Source organism: Scomber japonicus, chromosome 10 (assembly GCF_027409825.1).
Source record: "Scomber japonicus isolate fScoJap1 chromosome 10, fScoJap1.pri, whole genome shotgun sequence".
Lineage (NCBI taxonomy): Eukaryota > Metazoa > Chordata > Actinopteri > Scombriformes > Scombridae > Scomber > Scomber japonicus.
Window position 1 is genome coordinate 11,447,968 of NC_070587.1, and position 27,487 is coordinate 11,475,454.

A 27,487-nucleotide genomic window follows, 5' to 3' on the forward strand; every position below is an offset into this window, starting at 1 on the left:
TTTTTTGGAAGTGCCCTTTACCAAACGGTTTCCAGGGACTTCTCAGATGGTTCTGTGTAACAAGCCATCTGGTGCGTCAGGTTTTTTTCTAGTTTGTGTGTATATGTTTGGCTTTATTATATCTATGTAAAACTCAACGAAATATTAATAACCTGTGCAAATAAATAAACACAAACTTAAAAACTCAAATTGACGTGACATCACAGCCGTCACAGAAGATTTCCATCAAGTGTTTGTATCTTACATTTGTTCCATCGTATATGTGTTTGCATGCAGGTGATCTTCTTGACTACTCTCTTCTACCTGCTGAGCTCCAGTGGAGAATACTACAAACCTGTCAAATGGGTGATCAACCTGACTCCCCTCTCCCAGCCGGGACCCTCCTCTAATATTATAGGCCAGTCTGTAGAGGAGGCTATCAGGTAGTCACACACACACAAAAACATAACGTGCATAGGTGAGTCTAAAAGAGTCTAAAAATATATCTCAAGGACATTATTTTTGACCTTGTGTGTGTTTTATTGCACAGAGGAGTGTTTGACGCCTCTCTGAAAATGGCCGGCTTCTATGGCCTCTACACTTGGCTCACACACACAATCTTTGGCATCAACATTGTCTTCATTCCTTCTGGTGAGTCTACATGTTCGCAGCAGATCATGCGCCTGCCAAGCCGCAGGTATTGCATGTTTGCACTTCTCACTTTTTGAATCCTTCTCCCCTGCCTCTGAAGCTCTGGCTGCCATCCTGGGTGCGGTGCCCTTCCTGGGGACCTACTGGGCCGCAGTGCCGGCTGTGTGTGACTTGTGGCTGGCTCAGGGCGAAGGCGTCAAGGCCGTGCTGCTGCTCATCTTCCATCTACTTCCAACATATTTTGTAGACACTGCCATCTACTCTGACATATCTGGGTATGTTTGTTCAGCACTGTTCTTACAAGCTTGTCTTGTGCTTACCTTGACCAACAAGTTTCAACACACCACCCGTGACTGTGTAATGCTCACAAGCCTGCTGGTTTACCTAATATGGCTTTGAGAGGAAACCAAGCAGTTGGGGAAGTCTATAAACAGTGTGTTCATTTGCCTCAATCAGTTTCATAAACTCAGCTGTTTGAGATAAAGCTGATAAAAACATCACCAGACAGCAGCTGAGATAGTGATCTATCTCAGAGATAGTGATCTATCTCAGCTGATCTATCTCAGCTGCTGAAGTCTGCTGAAAAAATGTTTCTCATAAAGCTGGCCTGCATGGATGGTGTTAGTCTAATATTAGGTTTTGGTTAGGTGTTGTGGTTAGTGACGGTTAGGCTGACAGTAAGAGGAAACACAGATCATTGACACACCAGACTTCAACACACCAGCTTTATATAGTGAAGGTGGTGTACTGTTCAAAACTAAATACACACATTTTGTAAAAAATGTTCATATTTATCTAGAAGTTTTAGCCACTATTTTCAAAAGCATACATTACATTTTATGGATTGAGTTCATTTCAGCAAAAATTTAGTTGGAGATTAATTTGTTGCCTTTATGTTAATTAATCAAAGTTTTGGTCAAAACAAGTGCAACAATAATGTACTTTTGACAAGACTGATAGTTTAGGTAAACATGTAAAAAAACAGTGTGGTCTGTGTTTGTTTGTCTCAGGGGTGGACACCCTTATCTGACAGGCCTGGCAGTGGCCGGAGGAGCATACTATCTGGGTCTGGAGGGGGCCATCATCGGGCCCATCCTCCTCTGTATCCTGGTGGTTGCAGCCAACATCTACAGCGCCATGCTGATGAGCCCCAGCTCTGCACTGCCCACACCGGTGCAGAGCAGCCGGCCTCTGCACCCCAGGTAACACAACACAAAGGCAGCTGGAAATAACTAATAATAGATAACTAACAAAATGCAAACAAAATACCATCATTTTGCTCTTGGTTGTCTCCTTCAGGACATTCACAGAATCCACCCCGTCTGTCCCGAAGAAAACCAGTGAGTGAGAGCAAGAGGATATGTCCTTGTGGGACATCATCTGGCTTCCTATTGGCTGATTCCGCAGGGGTAAGGCTCCCCTCCCTATCCTGCCCTGCTCCACAGGGTCGGCCCCCTGACCAAGAAGAGATGACGGCGTAATGACTGGCTACCAACGATGCCGTCTGCTCACCAGCGCTATTACTCTGAGCAATGTGGCACCCGCTGCTCTCATTTAACCTAAAATCACTAATGTGAGCGTACATCCTAAACCTAAACTTGGACCAATGACATGACATTGAGCTTAACGATTAATGTATAAACATGGGAGACATTGATGCTAACCACATCTTCTCTCAGAACTCAGTGCCTAAATTTATTTTATAATGTTGACAAATGCCTAAAATTATTGTGTAATTTCTGGCAAATTGTGAGATAATGTATTTTATCTACGAAGCCCCTGATTTCCACTGCACACCCTGGCTGTTTGGAAGCTGCAGTATCTGGTCGTGCAGCATTTGTACTCCCTACCTCTCTCCTCACGGAGGCTTACATAGAGTTTGTATTGACGATAAAGATGAACTGAGCACTTCTTGCCATAAAAGTTTTCATGTCTGGCTCCATAGAAGGATTAAATCACTGTTTTTAGGTTAAATGTTATTCACGTTCTCACTCTCCTGGACCAGGCTTTGATCCAGGATCACTGCTTTTTCACTTTTTTAAAGAAACTGCACAGTTATTTTGAATGGATACATGCCTCTAACATGGCAGGGTCAGGTTTGGATTGATAAGAGTAACTTTAATGGATCAGATTGGTCTTGAGTCCAACACTAGACTATTACTGAGAATTCTTTTACATTTAATTTATCTCAAGCTTAACTTTATTCCTTAAAACACTGTGAGTTCATATACACACATCAGCACAACCTCACCTTTTTTAGTTTTTACATGCTTTTTCTGCACATCTCTCAGTATTGATGTACGTTTACACTCAGAATATCTTGATATTGACAAGGCTGACTGAGTATTTTTTTTGAGTACTCTCAAGTTTGATAACTGTGACTCTGCGTTGTCTCTGTCACAACTAATCGGTACTCCAAATACATTAGATATGTCTTTATTTTTTCTACTCAGCTCATCTGTTATTGCACTTGCATACTCCACACTTTTAAAGTACAGAAAGCACTTTTCTGAAAGCAGAGTAGTTTATGTCACTTGAAGCTTTATTAAACAAGCTGTTCAGATGAATTGTGTTTGTAAAGCAACACATTGATCATACATGGCTACTGTGTTAGCTGCCTGAGGGTGGGAGGGTTGTATGTGTTCTGGGTTGGGTTTGAACAAGTGTGTAATTTCACTGTTTAACCGAACGATTGTAGTTTTTATTTGATACTGTGCTGGTTTTTGTTTGTTTAAGTACTGGATATGCACTGACCCAATAAACATGACCATTTAAACAGCAGTGGCTTTGTTGGTCTGCTTTTGTGTGGAAATAGGATTGCAGCTAATCTTTATTGTCATTGCTGATTAATCATTGTTGATTTGATTTTATTTTATTGATGAATATAGGACTATAAACTATCAGAAAATAGTGAAAATGCACATCACATTTTCCAGAGGACAAGATTCAAATAATTAGCTTTGGTTCAAACCTAAATATATTAAATCTTCCCCAAAAATGTTGTGACTAATAATTTTTTATTGATCTTGTGATTTATGAGGGTTTATGATTTTAACTGCAACAGTGAAAATTGACAATGCAAATATTAACATAAAATGAATCGACTAAAACCGACATATCGTTGAGTTTTTATAAAGCTAAAGTTTAGATTTTTTTTATCCCATATAAAAGAAAAATGAACGCTTTTGAAAAAATGTTGCTTTTTAAATAATCTATTAATCTTAATGTGTTAAGATTTCAGTCAATTGATATTCTGTCAAATATTTGTCCATTTTCACTGTTTCAGTCAAAAATCACTGATTTTAGTCTGGAGATGTGTTTGTTCAATAATATGGAAATTAAATAATGACAAATTAATAACAAATAACTAAGACACACAAAAAGAAAACATCTACAGCTAAACTACTAATATACTTGCAAACATACACTTATTAAACTTAATAGATATTGTTAGATCATAGGTAAGAAAGGGACACATTTTACAGTTAAAAATTGACAATTGACTTTTAACCTCAATATAACCCTTTCATATGTGGGCTGTGGTGGAAGACTGAGACTGTGCCAGGTAGCTCCCAGGATAGATTTTGTAGAATTGTACAAATATACAGCAGGTCACAAGTAAGGGAAAAAAATACCCAACATCTAATTTTCCCCTGGATAAAAAGAAGTGAAAGCTTCCCTCTGTGTTTGGGTGAGTCAGACTGTGTCATCTGGTCTGTGAAGACTTTACAGATTGTCAATGTGTCAGCGAGGCTCTGGACAGATGGACTGAATAAATATCAAATCCTTGGAAAGCTGAAGTACCGAACCTAAACTCAAATAACTGTTGTGAAATCACTAAAAAATCTGAGCTTCATAAATGTTGTTATAAGAAATGGCAGAGGAAGAAGTGCTCAGTAAACTGGCATTTAAGTATTTAGGTAGGTTTGATCAACAGTGTGTTTAGGCAGTTTAGGCTTGATGAGACTGCAGTTTTAGGTCTTTTGGGAACAGGAGGATTCTCTGTAATTTTCTGGTGGTCGCAGTCAGAAAACCTTTAAATCATAGTAATCTTCCCACCTGAGAGCTGACACAAGATCATGAACTTCCAGGTGACTTCACACACTGACAATCTGCAAAAACAGCAACAGATCTTTTATTGTTAGAAAGACCTCACAGTGACATAAGAGACTGTATTCAATCCAGTGAATGGATGAAGAATACAGAGGAAATGGACCAGAAAATAACCCTCAGTTGAAGCTCCACATGGACTATTTTTGAATGAGCACTGTGGCTTGTAAAAGCTGGTAACAATAATAAAAAGAAACAAGCAGCGTTGGGCGGGACTTGCACCCTTGCGTACGTCGGGCCGTGGCGAAGCGGAAAGGTTTCCGTTAGGGGCCTTTAGATGCCTTCAGACCTGGGCTTTTATCGGACACTGCAATAAGTAGATATACATTACATACACACACTCTCTCTCTCTCTCTCTCTGTCTGTCTGTGTAGACATTTAGACTGAGCAACTGAAATAAACTGCCAACAAACACTTTGATGAGTCAAACAGGAGAGGAACTTATTTCCAGTGAAACATGTAGATATTTTTGTAGGTCATGCTGTTGTAATTCGTGCTTGATCTAGACTTTGACAGCAATGTCAGTGAAATAGTTGACAGACTGCACAGATATCTAAAAACATAATAATACAGTCAATAAACTAGAACTAGAAACAGAAAACGGAGGCACCTTTTCCTTATCAGGTATCATGAATCAATACAAGTTTTCTCCACTGGGTGGCACACTAAGACCACAAATGAATCTGGATGACTGCAGAGCACAAATGAGCCAGCTGCACGCACACACACAGTGGTTGCCATGGTAGTTAACGACTGGAGCGCATGCCAACACAGACAGTAGGCAGAGTCTGGATTGAATGAGAGAGGAATAGGGTGCACATGTGGGGCCGCAGATCAAAAAATATAAAACATAGCCAGACCAAATTACACACATCTGTAGATGAGTGTATTATAGTAGTTGTAGTATTTTGACGTTTGAATGGAGTCTGTAGCTGAAAGTATGCAGGAATCATGTATATTTTGAAATGCCTGAAAATCGTCAAAAATTATACATTTAAAGGCAAAATGTGCACTTCCTGTTGGATTTAGGTCAGGGGTGTCAGTGCGTGTGTTTTGGTTTGATCTTTCTACGACATTCCTATCAGGCGTAGTGGCCGTTTTAGTGTTAATAGGTGGCGCTAGAGAGCACAATTTGGCACTTTTGAGGTAAATTTTTCCATTTTATCAAATTAACAACCAGACCTGATTTGCTTGGTGAATTTGGTCTGTTTGGCTTCTAAAGTCCAAACTGGACGAGTAATGAAAAAGTTGTTCAGAACTTTTGTGCAGCAGGGTGTGCTAAGTCAGCTATTTAAGTTTGAAGCCGCCACGATGAACGCCCTCGGACAAGATAACGTTTGTAGGAGGCCAAAAATGGTCGAAAATCATACATTTAAAGGCAAAATGTGCACTTCCTGTTGGATTTAGGTCAGGGATGTCAGTATGTGATTTGTAGGTCTTGATAAGACAAAAAATGGAGTTTTGGTTTGATCTTTCTACGACATTCCTATCAGGCATAGTGGTCTTTTTAGTGTTTCAATTTTATCGAATTTTTCGCCAGACCTGATGTGTTTTGAGCAGGTTTAGGGGGTCAAAGAGGCGGTAGAAGAAAAAACGATACATCACAGCAAGGGCAGGACTCGTCTGGAGTCCTCACCCTCTTGCCTTTCGGCTCGGTCCCTAATGACAGGAGTCAGGTGATGATTGGAGTCTTAGGGCCTGATTTACGGTTTGCGTGTGTAAAAACGTGTGTTAACTTGACATCACCGGCAAAAAATGTGCAAGCTGATCTACTAACGCAGCGTACTGAGGTTTGCATCTTTCAACTGTGCAAGATAATACACGCTGTCCATTTAGTACGTTTGCCATAATGAATATGCAATGTGGGGCGTTTCAACCCCAGTGTGCAAAATACAGGGAGGAGAAAATGCAAATATGTTATTTAGTACACGCATTGTGATTTACCAAACCTGAAGGTCATTTTACTGATCAGCTTGCACTTTTGCGGGTGATGTCAAGTTTGCACACGTTTTTACACATGCAGACCTTTAGTAAATCAGGCCCTTAGTGTCTTAGTAATAAAATATGAAGCCGATTTCACAAACAAGGATCAATAAAACTCCCAAAACAAATTAATTAGACGAAGTTCATAAATTCACTCTGTTCTCCTGAAAATGCTTCAATATTCTGTCTTTTCTTGGAGTTTCCCCTCTGGGCTGCGATCCAATTCGTCTTTGATCCATTTCTCCAGATCAAAGACTCCACACAGTTCTTGTGAAGCTGGCAGTGAATTTAAACCAGAGTCTTCCTGAACTCACCCCAATTCTAAATCTCCTTAACGGCAGAATCATTCATCTCAGTCGCACAGAAGAACAGAGTGACGGTGTCTCCTTGAAGAGGACTTTTCTTGGATGTACACAGTAGATTAATTTTCACAGAGGACCAGAAGGGCGCAGAGGGACAGATTCAGGTTCTGCACATTTACTTTCACATCTGAGGTTCTCTGCTTTTCTAAAATGTTAAAAGCATGAAACGTGAGTCTGATGCATACATATTTGGCCCTATTGGGGGACAAAGTTTCCACTGGAAGGAGAAGCTGTTGCATTAAAATATCAAACTACATTTTATTTTTGATTATATTTTGTGCCTTACAGGAGATGCAGTCTGATCAAAAAATGCAGAGAATCAACATGTAATATAAAAGGTGTGTATGCAAAACACTGCTGTCTAAACAATATGTCTTCCTGGTGGCTCTCGGTGGGCCTAATCCTGACAAATGAATAATTCAGCAGATCAAGTTGAGCACTGAATAATCCACTCTCCACAAAACATGCATTAAGTCTGCTGGCCAACTCGATTATTTTCACACTGCACCGTCGTGTTTATTAAGAGGAACAGTCTCACTCCCCCACAGGACTTACCTTGTTTCTGCACAGACTCACCTCTGCTGCAGCACTATACATCTCCTCTCACTGTGTGGATATAACAGATTATCATCGTTTAGCATTTAGAGGTGCCTCATGCATGCAAACTCCTACTCTTTATCTTTCTGCTAAAACTGACGTAAGCAGTTGGGCAACATTTAAATGACATATTACTAATTAATTAGTTTAGATTATCAGCAAATATGTCGGTATCAAGACACTCCATTACATTGTATCTCTTCCACAGAGAACTATAAAATGTGAAGGTAAAAAAACAACCTGTAAAATGTCCACAGCACATATCTTGGGTTAAACAAATTAACCCAAGATAACTATTTAACTGTTAACTATTTCTACTTTGACCATATATCATGAGACAAAATAGCCCTTGAGATCCTTGCTTGATGATGACAGTGTAATATGACTGAAAGCTCCAGAACAAGCATGTAAGAAGACCTTGAGTGCAGATTAAAGAACCAACTGTGAAGCTCCTACTTAATTTTTGTTTATTAAAAAAAAAAAAAAAAGCATGTTGACAGATAAATTATCTAATATTTCAAACTCTCATCTGGATCATCCTTGAATACATATATTTATAAATGAATCGATTTAATTAATCACCAGGTGAAAATATGTCTCATTTAAACCTTTGACTGCTATTTGTGTGCAAATGAAATAGCGTTGATGTCAGTGACCTGCTGTTAGTGTTTATGAGGAGAGAAAGGTGTGTGTGTGTGTGTGTGTGTGTGTGTGTGTGTGTGTTAACAGACAAAAGGATGCAGAAATCAACATTCTCCTTGTCATGTTCTGTAAACTTTTTCACCTTTATTTGTCTACATTTGGATCAGCTCAGTGTGGAACCCTGGACATGTCAATTAACTTCAAACCCCACCCCTGCCCACCCCCCAAAAAAATCAGAACAATCGATACACTCCCTCTATGTCACAGTCAAAACGCTCGCATCTTCACCACACAGTCACTCACAGACATGAAACCAGTTGACGGCCTCCTCTCGCGACTGTGCCCACAACAAAAATGAATCAATGACTTGTCCTATGTGTAAACCCTTCCTCCACTGGAGGAAGCCCAAATAGTTAAATCCATTATGAAATCACTTCTCCGGCCCTGGCTTGCAGTGGCAGGAGTGATACATAAAAAAAGGAAAAAAAAGAAGAAAAAAAGCATGATGGTTGAAATGAGAATGAGGCATTGATGTAACTGTGGAGCCGTCTGGCTCGCTCAGATATGATTAAACCATTGTGAAATACTGCAGGTGAGCTTGCAGAGTGAGATATGTAGTCATGGATTAAGATATGTCTGCTGCTGTTGCTTGCTGTGCTCTTTGTAATCCACAGTTCGACCCTTTTCGCTCCTTATTCTGTCCCTGATTAAGTCTCCAAACACACCTCAGTGACATTTGCTATTCTAACAGCTGCAGTCTCTTTCCTACTGTGTACATGTCCTCAGGAGAGTGCAGGGACTTGGCTCTTGTTAGGAAATAAAAGCAGCTTTTTGCTCTTTTGTACAATGGAAGCAGGGATACGCTGATCTGCCGTCAGTCTACACTACAGGCTCTGGCTGTCCAACAGCGAGGAATCGGAGAACTGTTTGTTTCTACGTACACAGGGAGGTTGATGGGACTGGGATTAGTATTGAAGACACATGCTCACATCCACAACTGACGCACCCGCACACTCCACTGGAGGAAAGAAGCCCTTGGAGTGTATTTTTTTAAGAGGTCATTGAGAAGAAGATATGACAAAATGGATTAAATTATCAGGCTAGCACAGCCTTTTTTCCTATATGTATACAGGATGTGTGTGTGTGTGTGTGTGTGTGTGTGTGTGTGTGTGTGTGTGTGAGAGAGAGAGAGAGATTATGTAGTGTATTATGGGAGAACTCCCTATGGTTTAACACTACATTAGGCAGTGAGCATCAGTTACATATGCAGAGTTCTCTGTGTGTGTGCATGTGTTAGCTCTATGTTAAACATCTTAAAGACAACATAGATGGACAGACTACTGCTCTGTGGCACTCTCACAGGACTGTAGAAACACACAAAGCCATGTAAAAACTGGACATAGAAATCTCAAGATATCACAAACATCATATTTCTCTATCTCTAGATCTCTGCTGATGCAGACGTCGTGTTCACTCCTCTCACTTTTTTTATGTGTCCCTTGGAATTCCTCGGTGAGGAGGCTTCAGTCTGTAGGATGAAATGTTGAGGAGTAACACCAGAGGGAGACATACACTGCTGCAAGACTGTAGGAGGGGCTCTGACACAGGCACACAGGATAGACTCTCTCTCTCTCACCCCCCCCCACACACACACACACACAATCACATACACATGCACCCTTCTTCATAGGAGTTCACCAGAGTTCATTTTTAAAATCCATTACAAAAAATTAAATAAAAAAAGAAAAAGAAATCAACAAAGAATTCAGCCCCCTTCTCAAAGCATACATTCATCTCCATCCATTCAAACACAAATAAGTGCACACACACACACTCTCTTAAGAGGCAGACAGTAAACGTTAAATGATGAGTTGAAGGGTGGACTGCTTTGTCCAGGGAAGCTGTGAGTGCAGGACCTCGCCTCTGTCAGTCTCATATTCACGCACACGAGGAGTCTTTAAAAAAACAACAACAAAAAAACAAATGTAAAACAACAGCCATCGGCTCCTAGAAGGAGTCTTTCCTCTCTTCCTGCTCTGAGGAGGGTCAAACACACTCCTCCCTCTGATCTCCGGCAGAGGTAGTACCGTCCGATCTGTCCTCCTCCCTTCCCGAGTCCCCTCGTGGGAAGTCTTTCCTTTCTCTGTGCCCAATTTTAACAAACACGTCCTTTCCCCTGATTGCTTACTCTGGGCTGCTGTGTGTGTGAGTGTGTGTGTTTGTGAGTGTGCGGAGTGTGGTCAGAAGACCTCTGGTAGTGTGACGTTGCGGAGCAGCCACTGTTGGGAGCGTGTGTGTGTGCAGTCTCTGACGCTGGGCACCTGGCTGTCCTCCTCGCTGGCCTTGTCCAGACACTGGTTACTGTTGACGTGGATCAGGGTCAGCTTCTGCACAGCAGGGACACAGAGAGAGAGAGAGAGAGCGTGTGTGACAGGATGCAAATCAGGTTTTTTACTGATTCACTGAAAATTCACATCAGCATGAAAATAAATCTTTACTGAAGTAGTCTCCTGGGTTCTTAATAGTTTGAGTTTCAAATAGGGTTGTGCGATTGGCTCTATATTTCAAATTGTAGATTGTCATTGCTATAGATTGCCAATACACGATTAAATCGGCAAGTGTGTGAGTGTGTTTTTTCGGTCACTACCCAAAGCTCATGACCATAAGTGAGGGTAGGGACGAAGAAGCTGGTAAATCAAGAGCTTTGCCTTTCGGCTCAGCTCTCTCTTCACCATGACGGATCTGTGCAGAGTCTGCATTACTGCAGACACCGCAGTAATGCCTGTCGATCTCCCGCTCCATCCTTCCCTCACTCGTGAACAAGACCCCGAGGTACTTAAACTCCTCCACTTGGGCCAGGATCTCATCCCCGACCCGAAGAGTGCATTCCACCATTTTCCGGTTGAGGACCATGGACTCGGATTTGGAGGTGCTGATTCTTATCCCGGCCGCTTCACACTCTGCGGCGAACCGATCCAGTGAGAGTTGGACATCATGGTCTGAAGCCAACAGGACCACATCATCTGCAAAAAGCAGTGACCCAATCCTGAGGTCACCAAACCGGAACCCCTCAACGCCCTGGCTGCGCCTAGAAATCCTGTCCATAAAAATTATGAACAGGATCGGTGACAAAAGGCAGCCCTGGCGGAGTCCAACCCTCACTGGAAACAAGTCTGACTTATTACCGGCAATGCGGACCAAGCTCTGACACCGGTCATACAGGGAACGGACGGCCCGTATCAGGGGGTCCGACACCCCGTACTCCCGTACTTTCCTCTAGAAACATCTCTTAATGCACAGTAGAGCGCCGTTTTTTTTTCTTTTCAAAATCGCCTTGTTAAACAGCAAATCGCCTGGCAACCCTCCAATCACCAATATACAATTTGATGGCGGATTGTCCCAGCCCTAGTTTCAAAGCTACATTTTGTAGACTTTAATTTTGAAGTGAGGTATGCAGTTGGTTAACTTTACCACACTTAAACTGAAGACAACAAATATCTTACTAACTCAAATGACAGCTTGTCTGAAATGAGTGAATGATCTGTATAAGAAATACATTACTGAAATCAGGGTGAAGAAAATATTTTTTTAAATTACATTAACAACATGAACAGCAAAGTTTAGTTCTATTAACTTATTGAAAAGGAGTCTGGTGCAGAATCAACTTCTCATTTTTTACTAAATGTTCATTACAAGATACATTTTTCCTGGTAAAAATCAGTTTAAACCAATCTGCAAACTGAAACAGTTTTTTTGCACTTATGTTTCCATCATTGTTTTCATCTCATTTGTTGTTAGTTTGTTAGTTTGATAGTTTCTACAAATTAAAAATGGAAAAAAAAACATCCCACACTTTTCTGGTGTAACAAGACAATTCTCTTCTGTTTGTATTGCTTTCTCACATGAACATTCCCATCATGTCCACAGCACACAGCTGCACTCACCACAGGGTCGTACTCCCACAGCTGGTTGCCTTTGAGGTGATGGCACTTGAGCATCATGACTGGTCCATTTAGCTTGGACACGTCTAGACACAAGTCGTCCGTCCTGATCTCCTTATTAGCCGTGTAGGAGAAAACCTGAAAGTCACGCAAACAGACGCACATTTTAAAACAAATCTTTACAGTAGAACTTCTGTTTTGGATGATTTTTGCACGACTGGAATATCACAGTATCAACTGAATGAAGAGGGTCCTCAGAAAGAAAAATATACATATGAGGTCAACTTTGTTTGTTTCTTGCTTTTTTTAGTATTGATTTTTTTCAATTATTTTTTCTTGGTTTTGAGTTACCTGGTTGCCTCCCATGCCGTGGCAGTTGAAAATGCCGACCTTCTCGTTCTCTTTGCGAGCCATGTTGTCCAGGCACTGGTTGGTCTCCACATTACGGATCTGAGCAGAATACATACAGATGTGTGAGCAACAGTCTGTTACCTGAACTTTAAACTACACCCGTCAATCCAAACAGATTCATGTTCACAGTGTCTGCATGGATTTTGGCCTAAAGAAGGTGAATCATAGATGCATCCATGTCTGATCTTGCAGTGAATGACTGTCAAAAATGCAGTGAGCCAGATAGTAGTTTGTGTGTGTGTGTGTGTGTGTGTGTGTACGTGAGTGAACAAGCGCACCTCTCCCAGCGAATAATAGTGCCTGGGGATCTGGGAGTCAGGGTAGACGTTCTCCAAGTACCAGCTGAAGGGTTTACATTGAAGCTTTTGCCTTAGAGCCGAGCGAGACGTGATGTCACCATAGTCCACTTTGGTCACACCTGGACAGACAGACAGAAAGTCAGTACCTCTGGCACCAAACTGCATTCGTAAAGCCCAGCCTTTGTGCATTTTTCCATATACGACTTATTCAAAGGGTGTCGCTGGTAAAGTAGAATGAGTGCACACAGTGTTATTGAAGCAAATCAGACCCCATATCATTGAATTGCAGAGCTCACTTGTCTGATGGTGAAGTACCTGAAAAAGCCAATGTTGAAGAACTACTCCAACAAACCTCTTTAGGCGGCTTTAAATAAATGTGGTGCTCGCTCCCCCACAGAGGGAAGCAGCTGGCCTGAATTCATGACAGTTACAAAAGATTTCAATTAAGACTCAGTTTCAGGAGGAAAAGTCCATAAAAATGTTTCAGACCAATCCTGTAGGAATCCCAGTTTAGCGGCAGTGAGCACATGTGCTGGTTTTTTCCAGTCTTGACTACTATCTACTCATGCTCCACTGAATTGCTCGCTCACTGCGTGGCAGTGATACCCCTTTTCCACCAAAGCAGTTACAGTGCTGGTTCTGGGCCAGTGCTTAATTTGGAACCGGTTTTCCTGTGTCAACCGACAAAGAACCAGATCCCGACCAGAACAACTGGTTCCAGAGTGGCACCAGAGTTTTGCTGGACTAGAAGAAAAACCGGTTATGTTAGGGGGCAGGGGGCGACGTTATTAAGACCAACCACAACAAACAAGGCTGCATAATGGTGAATAGATGAGGAGTGAATTATCCCTTGAACATTTTACTGATGGTGAAAATCATACATATTTGCGTTGTGACTTAGCTGTGCTATGTTCTTCTCCTTCTTCTTTGTATTATTGTTGCTTCAAATTTGGTGCAAGTCTTTATGGGAAAGCAGAGACGTAACTGACATATACAGTGACGAAATGACGTGGCTCCCTGCAAATTGGTTCTCAACTGGTTCACAGTTGAACCGACTGTGAATCAGCACCAGCACTAGAACTGCTTTGGTGGAAAGGGGGTATGAGGGAGTTCACTCCATTTTTTAAAACAAAGTGTAGGGTCAGACCAGTCACAGAGTGAATTAAAACATAGCATTTCTCCTAATTAACTGAAGAGCAAGATAACAAGTGATATATCCTGGGTTTAGACCTTTGAGTCAGTGCTAGTTTCTCCCACAATTTAAACATGTCTGGTGGTGTGCTCATTGGTGGCACTAAACCAGACATACATTTCCTGGAAAGACAACTTGATGTAACAGATCTTAGCAGGAAGAAGTGGAGATGTCATCTTCCTGAGGCAGAGCTAGAAAAATTGTGACAAATGTGAATGAGATTGCTGCAGTTTTGTAGGTTGCTGTGATTTGATTTGCAATAATTATAACGATAAGCATATTTTCTTCTATCAACAAGATTAATTGCTGCTATGAACCACATCTGTATTATGTATATGTCTGACTGGTTGGGCAACACCCGCTCCATTGAGAGAAGATGGTAGGCTCAAAACGCACGAACGTTAAGTAAGACTGAAAAATGATGGAATGAAAATCGAGCCTGAGCATCAAACTACATGTTGTAACACTGCATGCAGGTGGCAGGGTGTTAAAATCACAGCAGCGATTCCTTTGGTTGTGTGTAGGTGTTGACATCTGCAGGTTGCAACTGTTGCTGCTGTTACTTTCCTTCCCTGTAGGGGGCTTGTGTTCAGCATGCGTGAAACAGGTCGACAATCACGAAGCAGCTAAATCACACCAACTGCAGCCCGCTAAATGAAAGTGAGTTTGTGAGGGAGTTCAATTCAATTCCATGAAGGGCTTCACATCTAAAAATATTCTTTATTTTGAAAGTTTTGCTTTACTTGTGGTCGTTTCTCCCTTGCAAGCTTGTGCAAGTGTGTGTGTGTGTGTGTGTGTGTGTGTGTTTGCTTGTGTGAGTTAATAGATGCTTTGTTGCGTGAAATTACTCGTTGCCCCCAGTGCCGCACTGTTGGGTCAACACTGCAATATCACACTTTCACAGGGTTAATGGATAGATCACACCTGCCACAGAGATTAACCTCCACACATGAGCACGCACGCACACGCACACGCACACGCACACACACACACACACACACACACACACACACACACACACACACACACACAAATCTCAAACTCACCAGGTGAAATGATATAGAAGAAGTTTTTAAATTCATCCATCCAGACTTCTGCCAGCCGCCGGTTGTTTTTATTGATGATCTGTCCCGTTCCTCCGGGAAAGGTGTAGGGCGTCGCCTTTCTGAACACGTGACCCACGTGAGAGCATGTAACAATCTCTAGAGTTCCCCCGCACTGCCAGATCTGTGAAGAACAAATCTCATCAGCACGTGCACGCACACACACACACACACACACACACACACACAGCACTGTCTACTGTGTAAGGTGGGATCGCTGAATTATGAAAGGCTGACCAGTGAACTCTGCTGGGAGATGGATGACGCAGATTGCTCCTGTCTGAGTTGTAACGGTCTGAATAAGTTTGATTGAGAGCCAATCAGGATGACACCTTGACTAAATATTAGTCAAGTCAACATTTCAGTGAAACTCACAGGTGTAATAGCTTGTGTTAGTGTGTTTCTGAACCCCAGCAGACACTCCTGAATGCCTGCCAGTGCATGGAAGAATACAGTCATGTTCACTGACTGCATGTGTGAGTTCACTCACTCTAAAAGAGATTTCCAGGTTCTCTCCACCCCAGATGTCCATGCCGGCGTCATATGTGCCGATCTCCTGGAAATAATCTCTGTCTATGGAGAACAAGCCGCCTGCCATGGTGGGAGTCCTGGGAAGAGTCAAGAGAGCAGGATGAATTAACTCAATTCTTTCAAGTCTCAGTTTCTAAAGGTCACACAGTATCTACAGGTCCCATCAGAGTCTTATATTTCACTGCACTTACCCCCTGTTCTTTGCTATTTTCCTGTTATTTTTTTCATTCTGTTTTTCTGCTCACTTCTCAATTGCTGTGATTGTCGTGTCAAGACTCTCGTATTTCCCCCCCTCACGGAGAGGTTTCCTCCTTTATAGATGGGCTTATTTTCCTTACTGCCTGTTTTTGCTTTTGTTTAACTTCTAGGCTCGCTTACGAAAACACAATACTTTACATACAAACGGACAAACACGGATGAAACATATCCTGAGAACACTGGGGGTAATGGCTTGTTTGCAGAGTGCAGCATTTGGCTGAAAAGTGGGAAATAATGAGCAATACAGACGTAGAGAAAAACAAATACTCGCTTGTTAAATAACACACACAGATGTTGTTTAACAATCACAGATAACCATGGGACATGGGAAGAGTGGTGAAGTCTGATGGCAACATTAATTATAGATGATTTTGTGATTCTCTTTATACTGTAAACATACGAACACTCTGTAAACTCTCCAGCTAACAATGAAATCACTTGTTTTTAGTCATCAAGCATCACAGCAAAGCAAACAAAACATACTGATTGTGGTAAATCTTTGAATAAAACCAAAATCATTTGACAATGAATGTTTATCACTGAAAAAAGTGTTTTAATTGCCTAAAATCCACTGTGGCAATAAAATAAATAAACCATGCTAAAATCCAAAGCATTGGTAGCCTAAAGGTTAGAGAAGCAAAGTTGTAACCATAAGGTGGTTGGGCTCTGTTCGGCAAGATAAATCTGAGTATGGGATGTGAAAAAGCAGCACTTCCCCCACCACTGAGGTGCCCTTGAACAAAGCCCTTAATCTCAACTGCTCTAGCGGAGCAGCTAGGTGGCCAGCAGGTTAGACTGTGGTTGTACTGGGCAGCCTCCAGGTGTGAATGTAACTGTAACTATGTGAATGTCATCAGGGCGTTCCTGAAAAAGAAGAGGCTTCTTCTCAGTGAAACTTCCCAGAATAAATAATTGTTAAAACAAAACCAAACCAAACTGTAAATAAAGTTAAGTATCTGTACTGAGATTGTAAAACTGAAGTATTTCTCTGTGGGAACTGTCAAGGATTTACAGCATCTAATTGAAAAAGGCATTTAATATGTTCAGAGGATCTCCCCTAAGTCTGCTTTAGACGTTGACTGCTTGTTGTGTTTTCTCTGTCCAGTAACTATACAGAGACTCTTTCCAAGTGACCTAAGACGTTTGCACAGCTCTGTAAATTACAAGGTAGATGTACCCATAACAACCACGTTAGCTGTTGAGGTTTCCTGCTGTACTGTCTGAGAGGCTCCTCAAAGTGTAACAGCAACACGTCTGCAGGCTCCAAGGGTAAAAGGCCTGTAGCACGCTGTGCAGTGGCTGATAAAAGGCAGCGCCCAAGGCCATCTATGAGCAAACATTTATCACCTGATACACATGTGGGATGTTAAAGTCACATTAATATAATACTTTATGAATCAGATTTTTACTTTACTACTGACTCACACTCGCAAAGTTTCTACTATGTGAACTTTATCAACGCGTAACTGAAAACCAACACACATGCTTCATTCTGATAGCTGCTGTTTATGTGCAATAGCTGTTAAGTGGTCTAAATAATGCAGAACTGCTTCGTGACACAACAGGGCTTATGTAAATCATGCTATTAGTGTGAAGTACTTCTTAATTTCCTGCTCTAACACTACAACCTATTTTTTTGTTTTGTAGGGCACTTACAAGACACCCTTAGGAAAAATTTGTCACGCAGAACTCTGAAAAAAAAAACCCCAACAACAACTGAAAACAGGGGCACTTGAATAAACGTGTCAAGTTTGCTTAGAAACAAGAGCAGGAAGAAGAGATGATGGACAGGCAGAAAATACAGCAAGCTCTTGGTTTTAGTTCCAAGTCTGGGCCATGAGAAATGAAACACGGAACACAATTGCAGAGTCTTACATAAACATCTTTTCTTCTACTACAGAGGAAGCTTCACTGTATTCTTTCAGTATTCCTGCCTTGAGAACATTTTATGATTATTGACTGTGGTAAATGAAATGGTGAAACATGATTACCCTACACACATCAATTCTGAATGCCTATCAGCAACGCTAAAGCTCAAAGGATATAAGTTATTTAAACCAGCTGACTGACAGTGTACTGAGAGCGTACTGTGTTTATTATCATGTATGGCTTATCATGTATACTGTTATTAATAATTTTCTCCTGCAGGGACATTTCTTTCTTGCTTGCCCCAACAGAGAGGACAAAGGTCAGGGTCAGCTGCACAAAAGCAGCCCTAGAGCTGGTAAGACTGAACATCACTGAAGTGTCCTTCAGTAAACAAGGCGAGTAAAACTCAAATCATTCAGTTGAAGGCTCATCTTGCTGTATCACCAACCTGACAGGCAGTGTGCGGTCTCCTTTACGGCGGTCCATCTCTCTCTGGGGCACAGGGTACCAGCGGAAGTTGAGCTTCCAGTTGAAGCCTCCGTATGTCATGTCAGATCCTGCCATGTACTCGAATGTATCATCACTGATCACATCGATGATGGGGCATACCACTGTTCTCCTACAGCAAATGCACAGACAGACACAGATCAATACACATACAAAACAAACACCACCTCTCACACATACATCAGCCTGCTGTTTGTAACCTTGAGCAGACATCAATCACAAGTAAGTGCTCATCTGCAAGGTGTGGCACCTCCAGAATTAAATGCATTCAAACAATGGACCATGCTGTGATTTCCCATCAGCCATCACTCATCACACATTATACAATTGTGAACCTTTTGTGCGTTTGTGTGAATGTATGTTAGTGCCTGCTTGCAGGAAGCAGTAAACAGAGAATGAGTAATTAAGCATCAAATAAACACAAGGGCAAGCCCCCTGCAGGCTCAACAATAGTTTATTGATTTTTTTTAATGCTTGCCAATGGTGTGTGTGCCTTTCAGTGTGTGTTTGTGTGGGTGTGCATGTTTTACTTGTCTTGCTTGATTCGGGCAAGCAGAGGCTCGAGCCACCCTGTCGTGCATTCACAATGAGCATCCAGAAAGGTTATGACCTAGAAACATGGAGAGAAAATGTATGACAAACCACCACAGTGCATAACGCCATATGCAGAGCAGCTGACTGTGTGCTGGATGTCATGTGTAAGCGTATGTGCGCACACACACCTGGCCAGTGGAGAAGGACGCTCCCTTGAGGCGAGCTCGGATGAGACCAGACCTCTGCTCCATCCTCACCACTTTGACAGGGACTTCCAGTCTCTTAACATACTGCTCTAATGGTCGCTTTAGGAAATCTAACACATACAAAGAAACACATATATGTATTAAAGTAAATGCAGTACAAATACATAAACGCACTCAAAGACAGAGAGAGAGAGAGAGAGAGAGAGAAAGAGAGAGAGAGTGAGAGAGAGAGAGAGAGAGAGAGAGAGAGAGAGAGAGAGAGAGCGAGAGAGAGAGAAACACACACTAGAAGCTGGGTTATAGGTTACTACTTCCTTTTGCAGCAGCAGACATCAAAAGGCAAACGTCTGCTTGTGTGCATGTGCCTTAGCATGCCTGCCGACACCACTCATACCTGCAGAGAGCACCCCTCCCTTCACTCTCACACACAGACACAGACACACACCCACCCACACCCACACACACAGTCTGACTTGCACCATCTAACCTGAGGTCCCATAGGGTGAAATGGTGCTGTGTGTTGGCGGCAGGGGGGGATTGAGGGTAATAACAGAGTGTAATCCCTGCGGCTGGCGAATTAAAGACCTAATCTCCCCCAAACAGGGATTAACAGTATTGCACAGGGTGGAGTGGCACACACAGAGCATATATGCTGACTGGCTGTAGGGCATCAGTGCAAACACACTCCTATACACACTCATGCACAAACACAGCTACACACACAAACCAAGTAAAATCATACAGTAGCTCTTAAAAAAAAATAGGCTAAGCCTCAAACAAGAGGCACAAACACTGAAGGAATTATCTACGTGTGCTGGTATTTGTGTATATATGTGTGTTTGTGTATATACCTCTCTCACTGGCATCGTCCACCAGGACAATCTCCTCCAGCAGTGTGTGTGGAGAGCGGTCAATAACGGAGTGGACGGTTCGCAGCAGCGTGCTCCATGCCTCGTTGTGAAATACAATCACCACGCTGGTACGAGGAAGGTTATCAGGGTATAACTTGTTCTTGCACCTATAGAGAGAACACAAAACAATCAGGATATCATATTTGTGATTGTATTATAGAAAGATACTTAATGCAAGTACACATAGGGGTACAAAGCAAACATTAAATCATTCAGGCAATGAACAGCCAGCACACTGTCAGTATCAAAACAAAAAATACATCACACAGTACAACAAGCTGAGGTGTGTGACTGGCATCAAATACCACATGTGGTTTAAGTGAAGCTGTACGCTCTACTCACAAACAAAACTGCACTGACGGAGACGGATCAAGAAAAGAAAATAACACTTTAGTCGAGGCATCACAATCCAGCCTTTGTTTGATTGTAAGAGACTGTTGCTCAAGTGAGTCCATACAAGAGAGAGGTCTAAACAAGAGGGATCTGAAGGGACTGAAACATCAACTAAACCACATTAGTCAGTCATGTAATCATTGCAATAATCAGATCATCTTTTATGGCCTCAAGAATAATTGTATTTTTATCGAGTTCAAAATTTCTCCTAAACAAGGAAAACTAAGGGGGAATAATAAGTGAGCAACAAACCGTAAATCCCTACATTTAGACAGAGAGAGACAGAAACACATGGAAATTGTGGGCCAGCATGATGACAGTTGATTAGTGATGCTAATTAGAGAGTGAGTCATTATCATAGCAGTGTGGAGCACATACATCAAACTCCCTTGTTGAGAGACAGAGAAGGATGTAAAAGTCTGACAGAGGAGAGAGCGGGCATGAGCGGAGACAAGAGAAGATGGATATTAATGTAGTGGCGACTGGGTCACTGACTTATTAAAATAGTTCTCCAAAGTATTCCCTGAGAAATGCTGTCTGTTTAAATGACATCACACCATACTGCTGGGTTTGAATATTTTATGGTACTAAGTACAAAGTTTGTAGCTTTTCTTGGTGTATTCAGACTTCGAGGCATGCTCTGGTTGTCCCCTCTGTTTATATTATCTATAAATGTTTCTGTTTTTTATGATTATATATTGCTTTCATGATACATCATATAGAGTGAAAGCAGACCCTCCCTGGTTTGCAGCTTGTAAACACTTATTGGCTTGGTTTGTATGTGGTCCATACAAAAGAAGCACTGATGACAGTTTTATTCCAGTTTAGATGCTACATAGAACAACACACTTTCATACACAAAACTAAAATAAATCAAATCAAACGTCTCACATAGTACACTGCTGTTTTGCTTTATAGATGAAGTTGGTCACATCATATCTATCTTTAATTAAGACCTATTAAGTATTTTTTAATCATCTCACCAATCAAAATGAACAATTATATTACTAGCTCTAATCATTGGGAATACAACACATATTACAGATGGATTGATTTGTACAATAGATGGCAGAAAATATGGGCTCATCCAATTCCATGCTCATATTAACTGTTTCTCTGCAATAAATAGAGAAAAAAAAAACATTTAAGCACACATAATTTTCATTGGATAACACCAGGTAGAGTTACAGAGACAGACATCTCACACCTAGGTCAAGAACCTAAGTAAAGCCTACGTATGCAGGCACTCAGATACTAAAGGATAAGTCTGCCAATTTTTAAAACACCAGCAGTGCATTAGTTAGTCTTTCCAATGTCCTCAGCCAGTGTTCTTAATGAATTGTGGACGTACATTTCCATTCAAAGAAAACCTTGATACTACAGTAGCTGCCTTCAAAAAACAAAAGGAGGTTCATAGCATAGAGGACGAACCAATATCAGGTTATGGCTACACAGGCTGTATGGTGTTAAGGAGAAATACATCACCATACTTATCTTTTAAACTCTCTCATAGTCACTTTCACAAGTGTTATCTGGTTAAGAATCTCAGCAAGCAGCAACTGTATCTATTGACGAAAATGCCAAAACCAGCCTGACTTCCTTCCTCTGAAAGATTCAACTCTCATAAAAGGCAAATGGAATATGATCTCTCTTCCTCATCTCGTCCTGACTCCCTCCCTCCTCCTGATCAGCCAGAGCGTTGGAACATTTCCTCGCTCCTCACCTCCTCAGCTGCTTCTGACAGAGGGAATGTAACAGCGACGGAGGAGAGAAGAAGGTCAAGAGTATACTCCATCCTGCAGTAGCCTCTTGAGCATGCTAAGTAACACACACAATGATTCTCAGTCTGCGGTGTGCAAGTGTGCATGCACATACACTCTGTGAGGAGGGGAAGTCGACAAGCATGCAAGACGATTCACTGTAAAAACAGAGACACCCTCGGAGTCTTTCAGATGTTTTACAAGTCAGTTCATTATTTCTCTCTCTCCTGGTTCTCACACCCAACACAAACAGAACAACTAAGACTTTCCGCTCTCCATGCATCAATTTTACTATGTAAGTGATGGAAAAACAAGACATCTGTCTCCACCAATCCAACATGTGTGACACACACACACACACATACACACATGACAGTGTCATATGATGTGGATTTTAAAAACTGGTGGTGAATGTTGTGTACTCAAACTGTCAGGGTGGTGGAGCAACATTTGGCAGCAGCAAAACAGCATAATGAGTTACAGGCTGTTTCTCCAGCCAGTGGATTGTGGGGATAGTCAGGATGGGCGGGCAGACTGGTTCTAATTAAACAGCGTCACTCCTGCAACATTACACAAACCGACGCACACACACATTTATATATGCATTCTCATAAAACTGCTGCTGTCAGAACCTAAAAAAAGGAGTAAATGTCAAGTTTTCTGAAAGGTGTGGTCATGGAAAGTGTTTTCATTCACTGCAGATCCGCCCAATCACATATAAGCCACATACAAACACACACACAGACTTGACTGTAATTTCAAAATGACCTGTCCTCACATGTTTTTTCACACCCAGAGACTGCACTGCTGACAGTAATGAAAATAAATCAGTGAGTTTCCGCTCCACAATTTCAGCTAATGATGCCCTGCTTGGCTATGATGAATTCATTTACAGTTTCCATAAAACCTGCCGATCCTAACACACAAAAATAAACACAAATGTAAGCATGCCTACACACACAGGCACACATTCCCTTGCTCGATATTGACTCTGTCTTATCTCCTAATTGGAAAAGCAGATAGACGGAGAGAAGCCTGAGTGAAAACACACCTAGTAATCAACTCTCGCTCAAAGACTAAAACCCATTTCACGGATCAATGTCCTCTTTCTTTCCTGCCTGACTGCTGTGCATGTGACCCTGCCTGTCAGTCTTGCGTCTGTCAGTCAGTCTTTCTGTTTGTCCCTCTGAAAACCTTCATTACGGATCCATGCATGGTCCCCAACTGAAGCAAGAAGACTCACAAGTCCTTCCTCTACATAATGAGGAATTTAGTATTATTTAAGTGTGTGTCAGTGCCAGATTGTAAAGCAAATTGGTTTCCACCTGGTTTAAACTAACCCTGACATATCTTCCAAGCTGCTAGCCGGCTGCTGAACTGACTGTATAATCTGGCACTGACACACACACTTAAATAATACTAAATTCCTCATTATGTAGAGGAAGGACTTGTGAATTGCATATATAACCTAGTATTATTTAAGCAAAATAGAAATGGGGCAGTAAAAATCGCGATGCAATGAGCTCATGGCATGGTTCACCAGGAGCCAATGTGTTTTTAGCGTCAAGGTCTCACAGAAGTGTGTCATTACTTCCTTAATGTGATGTACTTCCTGTTATAAGAGGACTGTGGGGGATCAGTGTTTAGGGTGAACCAAGGAACTATTAGCTATGGAGATGAATGCACTTTGATTTAGCTGAACAGGCTTTATTGGTTGCACTTTTTAGTCACACCCACGAGTGCATCATAAGGTCACCACTGATACAGCAGCCTTTTCTCCAATTCAATACAAAGTCTATGCAGGTTTTAAGTCTGCAGTGTGTTTGCATTGGAAATGTGACAAAATAAACATAATTAAAATGGACATGCATACTACAGTGACAGCACTGTGAACATGCCAGAAAATAAAAAATAACTTAAATAATTGGAAAACATTTTGCGGCCTATTTAATGAAGTTTAATTTGCAGTGGTAATCTGAGGTTGCAGTTGATTGACATTCATTGGGGATCACATTGTATAATATCCCGGTAATATAAAACAGACATGTGTTTGCGTAGACTAAAAACAAAATAGAGAGGACAAAGACAAGTAGTATTTAGCACATAATGTGTACGATCAGTATGTAGTATCAGTATGTAAGCGTTTTATTTACTGGATATTAAAAATGGTATTATTATTTCTTTGGATCAGGTTATCCACCTTGATTTACTTTATGTAAGCATACATCTGTATCCTTCCATGTAGTTATTAGTAATCTTTGCTGACCAACAGTTAAGAGGCCACTTTACACGGCCAGAGGTGCTTGTTGGATGGTTGTTGTGTGTCTCTGCAGTTTTAAGGCCAGACATCTGGCTTGTGGTTTAAATTAGATGGTCGGTACGGACTCTCCCAACAATGGATGTCACTGACAGCCATTTCAAGAACATAGTTATGAGTTGAGTAAGAGACAGGACAGCTGATTAGCTGCAGGGAGGACGCTCACCCTTCCAGGCGGACGTCTGGCAGTGAACGATTGAGAGCAATCATCTCAGAGGCCATGAGGTTGAACTGGTTGATCTTAAACATCTCCTTCATCTTTTCCTGGTTCTCCTTAGGGATCACCACAGGCTTCCCCCCCTCACCGGGCCCGTCCCGCGGCCTCGTCAGGGTGTCTGCAGTAGATACACATATACAGAGATGTTAAGTAGTGGTGTCTCTGTGATCATGTGAGTGTGTGTGTGTGTGCTTAAATGTACACTCACCGTCTCTGCCGGGCAGTCCTCTCTCCTTCTTGTCGTCACACTTGTTGCACTCGCTGAAGTAGAGCAGAATGAACATGTCCAGCATGACCCACACTAGAGAGGTGGCCAACACCACCTTACAGTAGGCGAACCTCCGCATCCTGGAAATGTGACGTGAGACAGAGAGAAACAGAGAGAAGATGAAGGAGACATATTAAAGATCTGGCTGAGGTGAGGAGTGATTGTGAGCTTTGAGCTACAGACACAATCACAGGATTTTTCAAAGCTCCAGCGAGGTGATCACTCTCTATTTCTTCTCATGTCTCCCTGCTTCACTCCTCTCAACCTCCAACCCCCCTCCGCAGTACCATGCCTGAGTATCTTCTCAGCACCTCCATTTGTCCTTCCGCCTGACTCTCTGTCTGTCTGTCTGACTCTCGGCTGTTATCAGCCAGCTGGTTATCAGCACTCTCCAAATGGTCACCTGCACACTCAGTAAGAGCCTCACAATGAGCACAGTGCATTGTTGCCTTTCTATCTTATGTCACTGCAGAAGAAAAAATGAAAATGTATGATGACATTTTTAAATGTTAATGGTTAGGTTAGTGTTTGGCGCTGTTATTAGCACGCTGAACACTGACATTTGTGTTATGAAGTGAATGTTTTATGGTATCTAAGCAATGCTTTGGCTGCTTTTAAGTGTCAGGCAAAGACATCTACTGTATCAGAGTTCCTAAATACCCTGCAGTGTACAAGTCGATCTACTCTTTGTACATGTAACATACCAAATCCCTGTGTACTGGAGTGCAGATACACACACACCCACAGATAAGCACACACACACACAGCAGAGAGAGAGGAGCTGTGATAGTAATTGCTTTTCTTTGGCAGGCAGCGAGAGACAGACACAGCCACATTAAAATTCTTCTGCTCTCCTTTCCTTCTCTCCTCCAGCACCTCCTCTCCCTCTTTGGCTGATTCTCTGCCTCAATGATCCCTCAGGTTGCAGCAGTACAAGCAGAAGGGAGAAAATTAATTTGGCCACGGTGATTTCTCTCGTGCCCCTGGGAGAAAAAAAAGGTGTTTGTGCATAGTTAGCTTAGCTTGGCTTAGTATAGCTTTGCTTAGTAGCCATGGAGGATGGAGAACTGCACAGCAGCATTTCTAAATTCCACCTGATAGGATTCAAAGTGTCACAAAGTGCCGCACACAGCAGAAAACAAGAGTGAAGATCTTCCTGTTCTCAGAGTTGCCTGTGGAGCCAAAGAGTTCTAATGACGTACCTGTGATCCGGCCACTTTTACAAGGTTAAAGCTCTGTGCTGTATGTATTGATGTATGTATTGACAGTAATATTCTCCACAGCAGCAGAGTATTAAATACACACTATAATATCTGTTCATACAGGGCAGAGATGTCAGACATCCGTAAAAAAAAGGGGGGTTCAGAAACATAATCTTACAAAACATAATATTTGGGGCCTACAACTAGGACAAGGTTAATGAAGTCCACTATGCTACAGTGGATACATTAAAGTCCTAACGCTGGCACTGTCAGCTATAAATTTAAATTAGAAACTCTGTTTATAAGTATTTTAAAGGCCTGGCATCTACCAACCCAACCAATTATTTCAGATAATTTGACACCGACCTTCATTTAAAATTTACAAGCATTTAGCTTTCCTCTAGACCATCAGAGTCACTCTGAAACTTGAGACTGTTTACTTAAGAAGATTTGTTGCTTTTCTCTTTATTCAACAGCATATCTTTGGCTTTTGGACTGTTGGACAGGCAAACAAGTCATCTGAACTTTTCATCTTCTGGTGAAATGAATTAATACAGCAATAAAATAATTTGGTAGTTCCAGTCATACAGTTTATGACATATACTATTTAACCAATAGTGGATTTTTGAGGATGGTTTAATGATTTATATCGGCCAATAGTATATTTTTTAAAACACAAGCACATAACATAATCTACAGTCTTCTTGATACAAATCTCCTACAATTGTTTTTGACAGATAAAATCAATAGATGTTCAAACGGCTGTTTGAGGGTTTGGAATTGGTTTTAGGGAGAGGTCACGGTTACATATTTCGTTGTGATGGTTATGTTTAGGGACAGGGTTAGGGTTACGAAATGCATAATGTCAGTGGGGGTCCCTGTGTGTGTAGAAAGACAGATGTGAGTGTGGAGGACAGGAAAACGATTCACTAAGCTCAGTAGTGTCATCGCAGTATGTTCACACCATTGACTGTAGTTAGGTTTCACACACACGCACAGGTGTTACTCCCAGTGCAACGAGTATAAAGTGAGCACATGGGTGACAGCTGAGCACTATAACAAGTTGTCATGCTATATGATAAGCTGCTGAATCTCTTCGTAGCTCTCACTGTTTTACACATTTATTTATTAATACCTACTTTCTTTGATATATTTCCTCTGTATAAGCCACAATAAAGCATCTAGGTTTTCTCCATTTTTCAGGCTTCTCACCACATCCCTGATACACCTCAAAGACAGTTTAG

The 27,487-nt window shown here is 41.7% G+C and overlaps 2 protein-coding genes across 2 annotated transcripts in view; one reads left to right on the plus strand and one right to left on the minus strand.

The window, feature by feature from the left end:
- tmem245 (transmembrane protein 245) overlaps nt 1–27,487 on the plus strand; it is a 189,094-nt gene that overhangs the window by 10,724 nt on the left and 150,883 nt on the right. The window contains exons 13-17 of the mRNA XM_053326548.1: nt 277–422; nt 530–630; nt 731–905; nt 1,641–1,832; nt 1,930–3,359. Coding sequence (XP_053182523.1) covers nt 277–422; nt 530–630; nt 731–905; nt 1,641–1,832; nt 1,930–1,978 — 663 coding nt within the window. The 3' untranslated portion in view covers nt 1,979–3,359. The remainder of the gene's footprint in view (nt 1–276; nt 423–529; nt 631–730; nt 906–1,640; nt 1,833–1,929; nt 3,360–27,487) is intronic.
- Nucleotides 8,227–27,487, minus strand: part of galnt1 (UDP-N-acetyl-alpha-D-galactosamine:polypeptide N-acetylgalactosaminyltransferase 1) — a 41,314-nt gene continuing 22,053 nt past the window's right edge. Inside the window, exons 3-14 of the mRNA XM_053326549.1 lie at nt 24,982–25,121; nt 24,723–24,891; nt 20,027–20,193; nt 19,158–19,285; nt 18,966–19,045; nt 18,377–18,547; nt 15,761–15,878; nt 15,214–15,394; nt 12,955–13,094; nt 12,617–12,715; nt 12,269–12,403; nt 8,227–10,711 (exon numbers count right to left, since the gene is read on the minus strand). Coding sequence (XP_053182524.1) covers nt 10,565–10,711; nt 12,269–12,403; nt 12,617–12,715; nt 12,955–13,094; nt 15,214–15,394; nt 15,761–15,878; nt 18,377–18,547; nt 18,966–19,045; nt 19,158–19,285; nt 20,027–20,193; nt 24,723–24,891; nt 24,982–25,120 — 1,674 coding nt within the window. The 5' untranslated portion in view covers nt 25,121 and the 3' untranslated portion in view covers nt 8,227–10,564. The remainder of the gene's footprint in view (nt 10,712–12,268; nt 12,404–12,616; nt 12,716–12,954; nt 13,095–15,213; nt 15,395–15,760; nt 15,879–18,376; nt 18,548–18,965; nt 19,046–19,157; nt 19,286–20,026; nt 20,194–24,722; nt 24,892–24,981; nt 25,122–27,487) is intronic.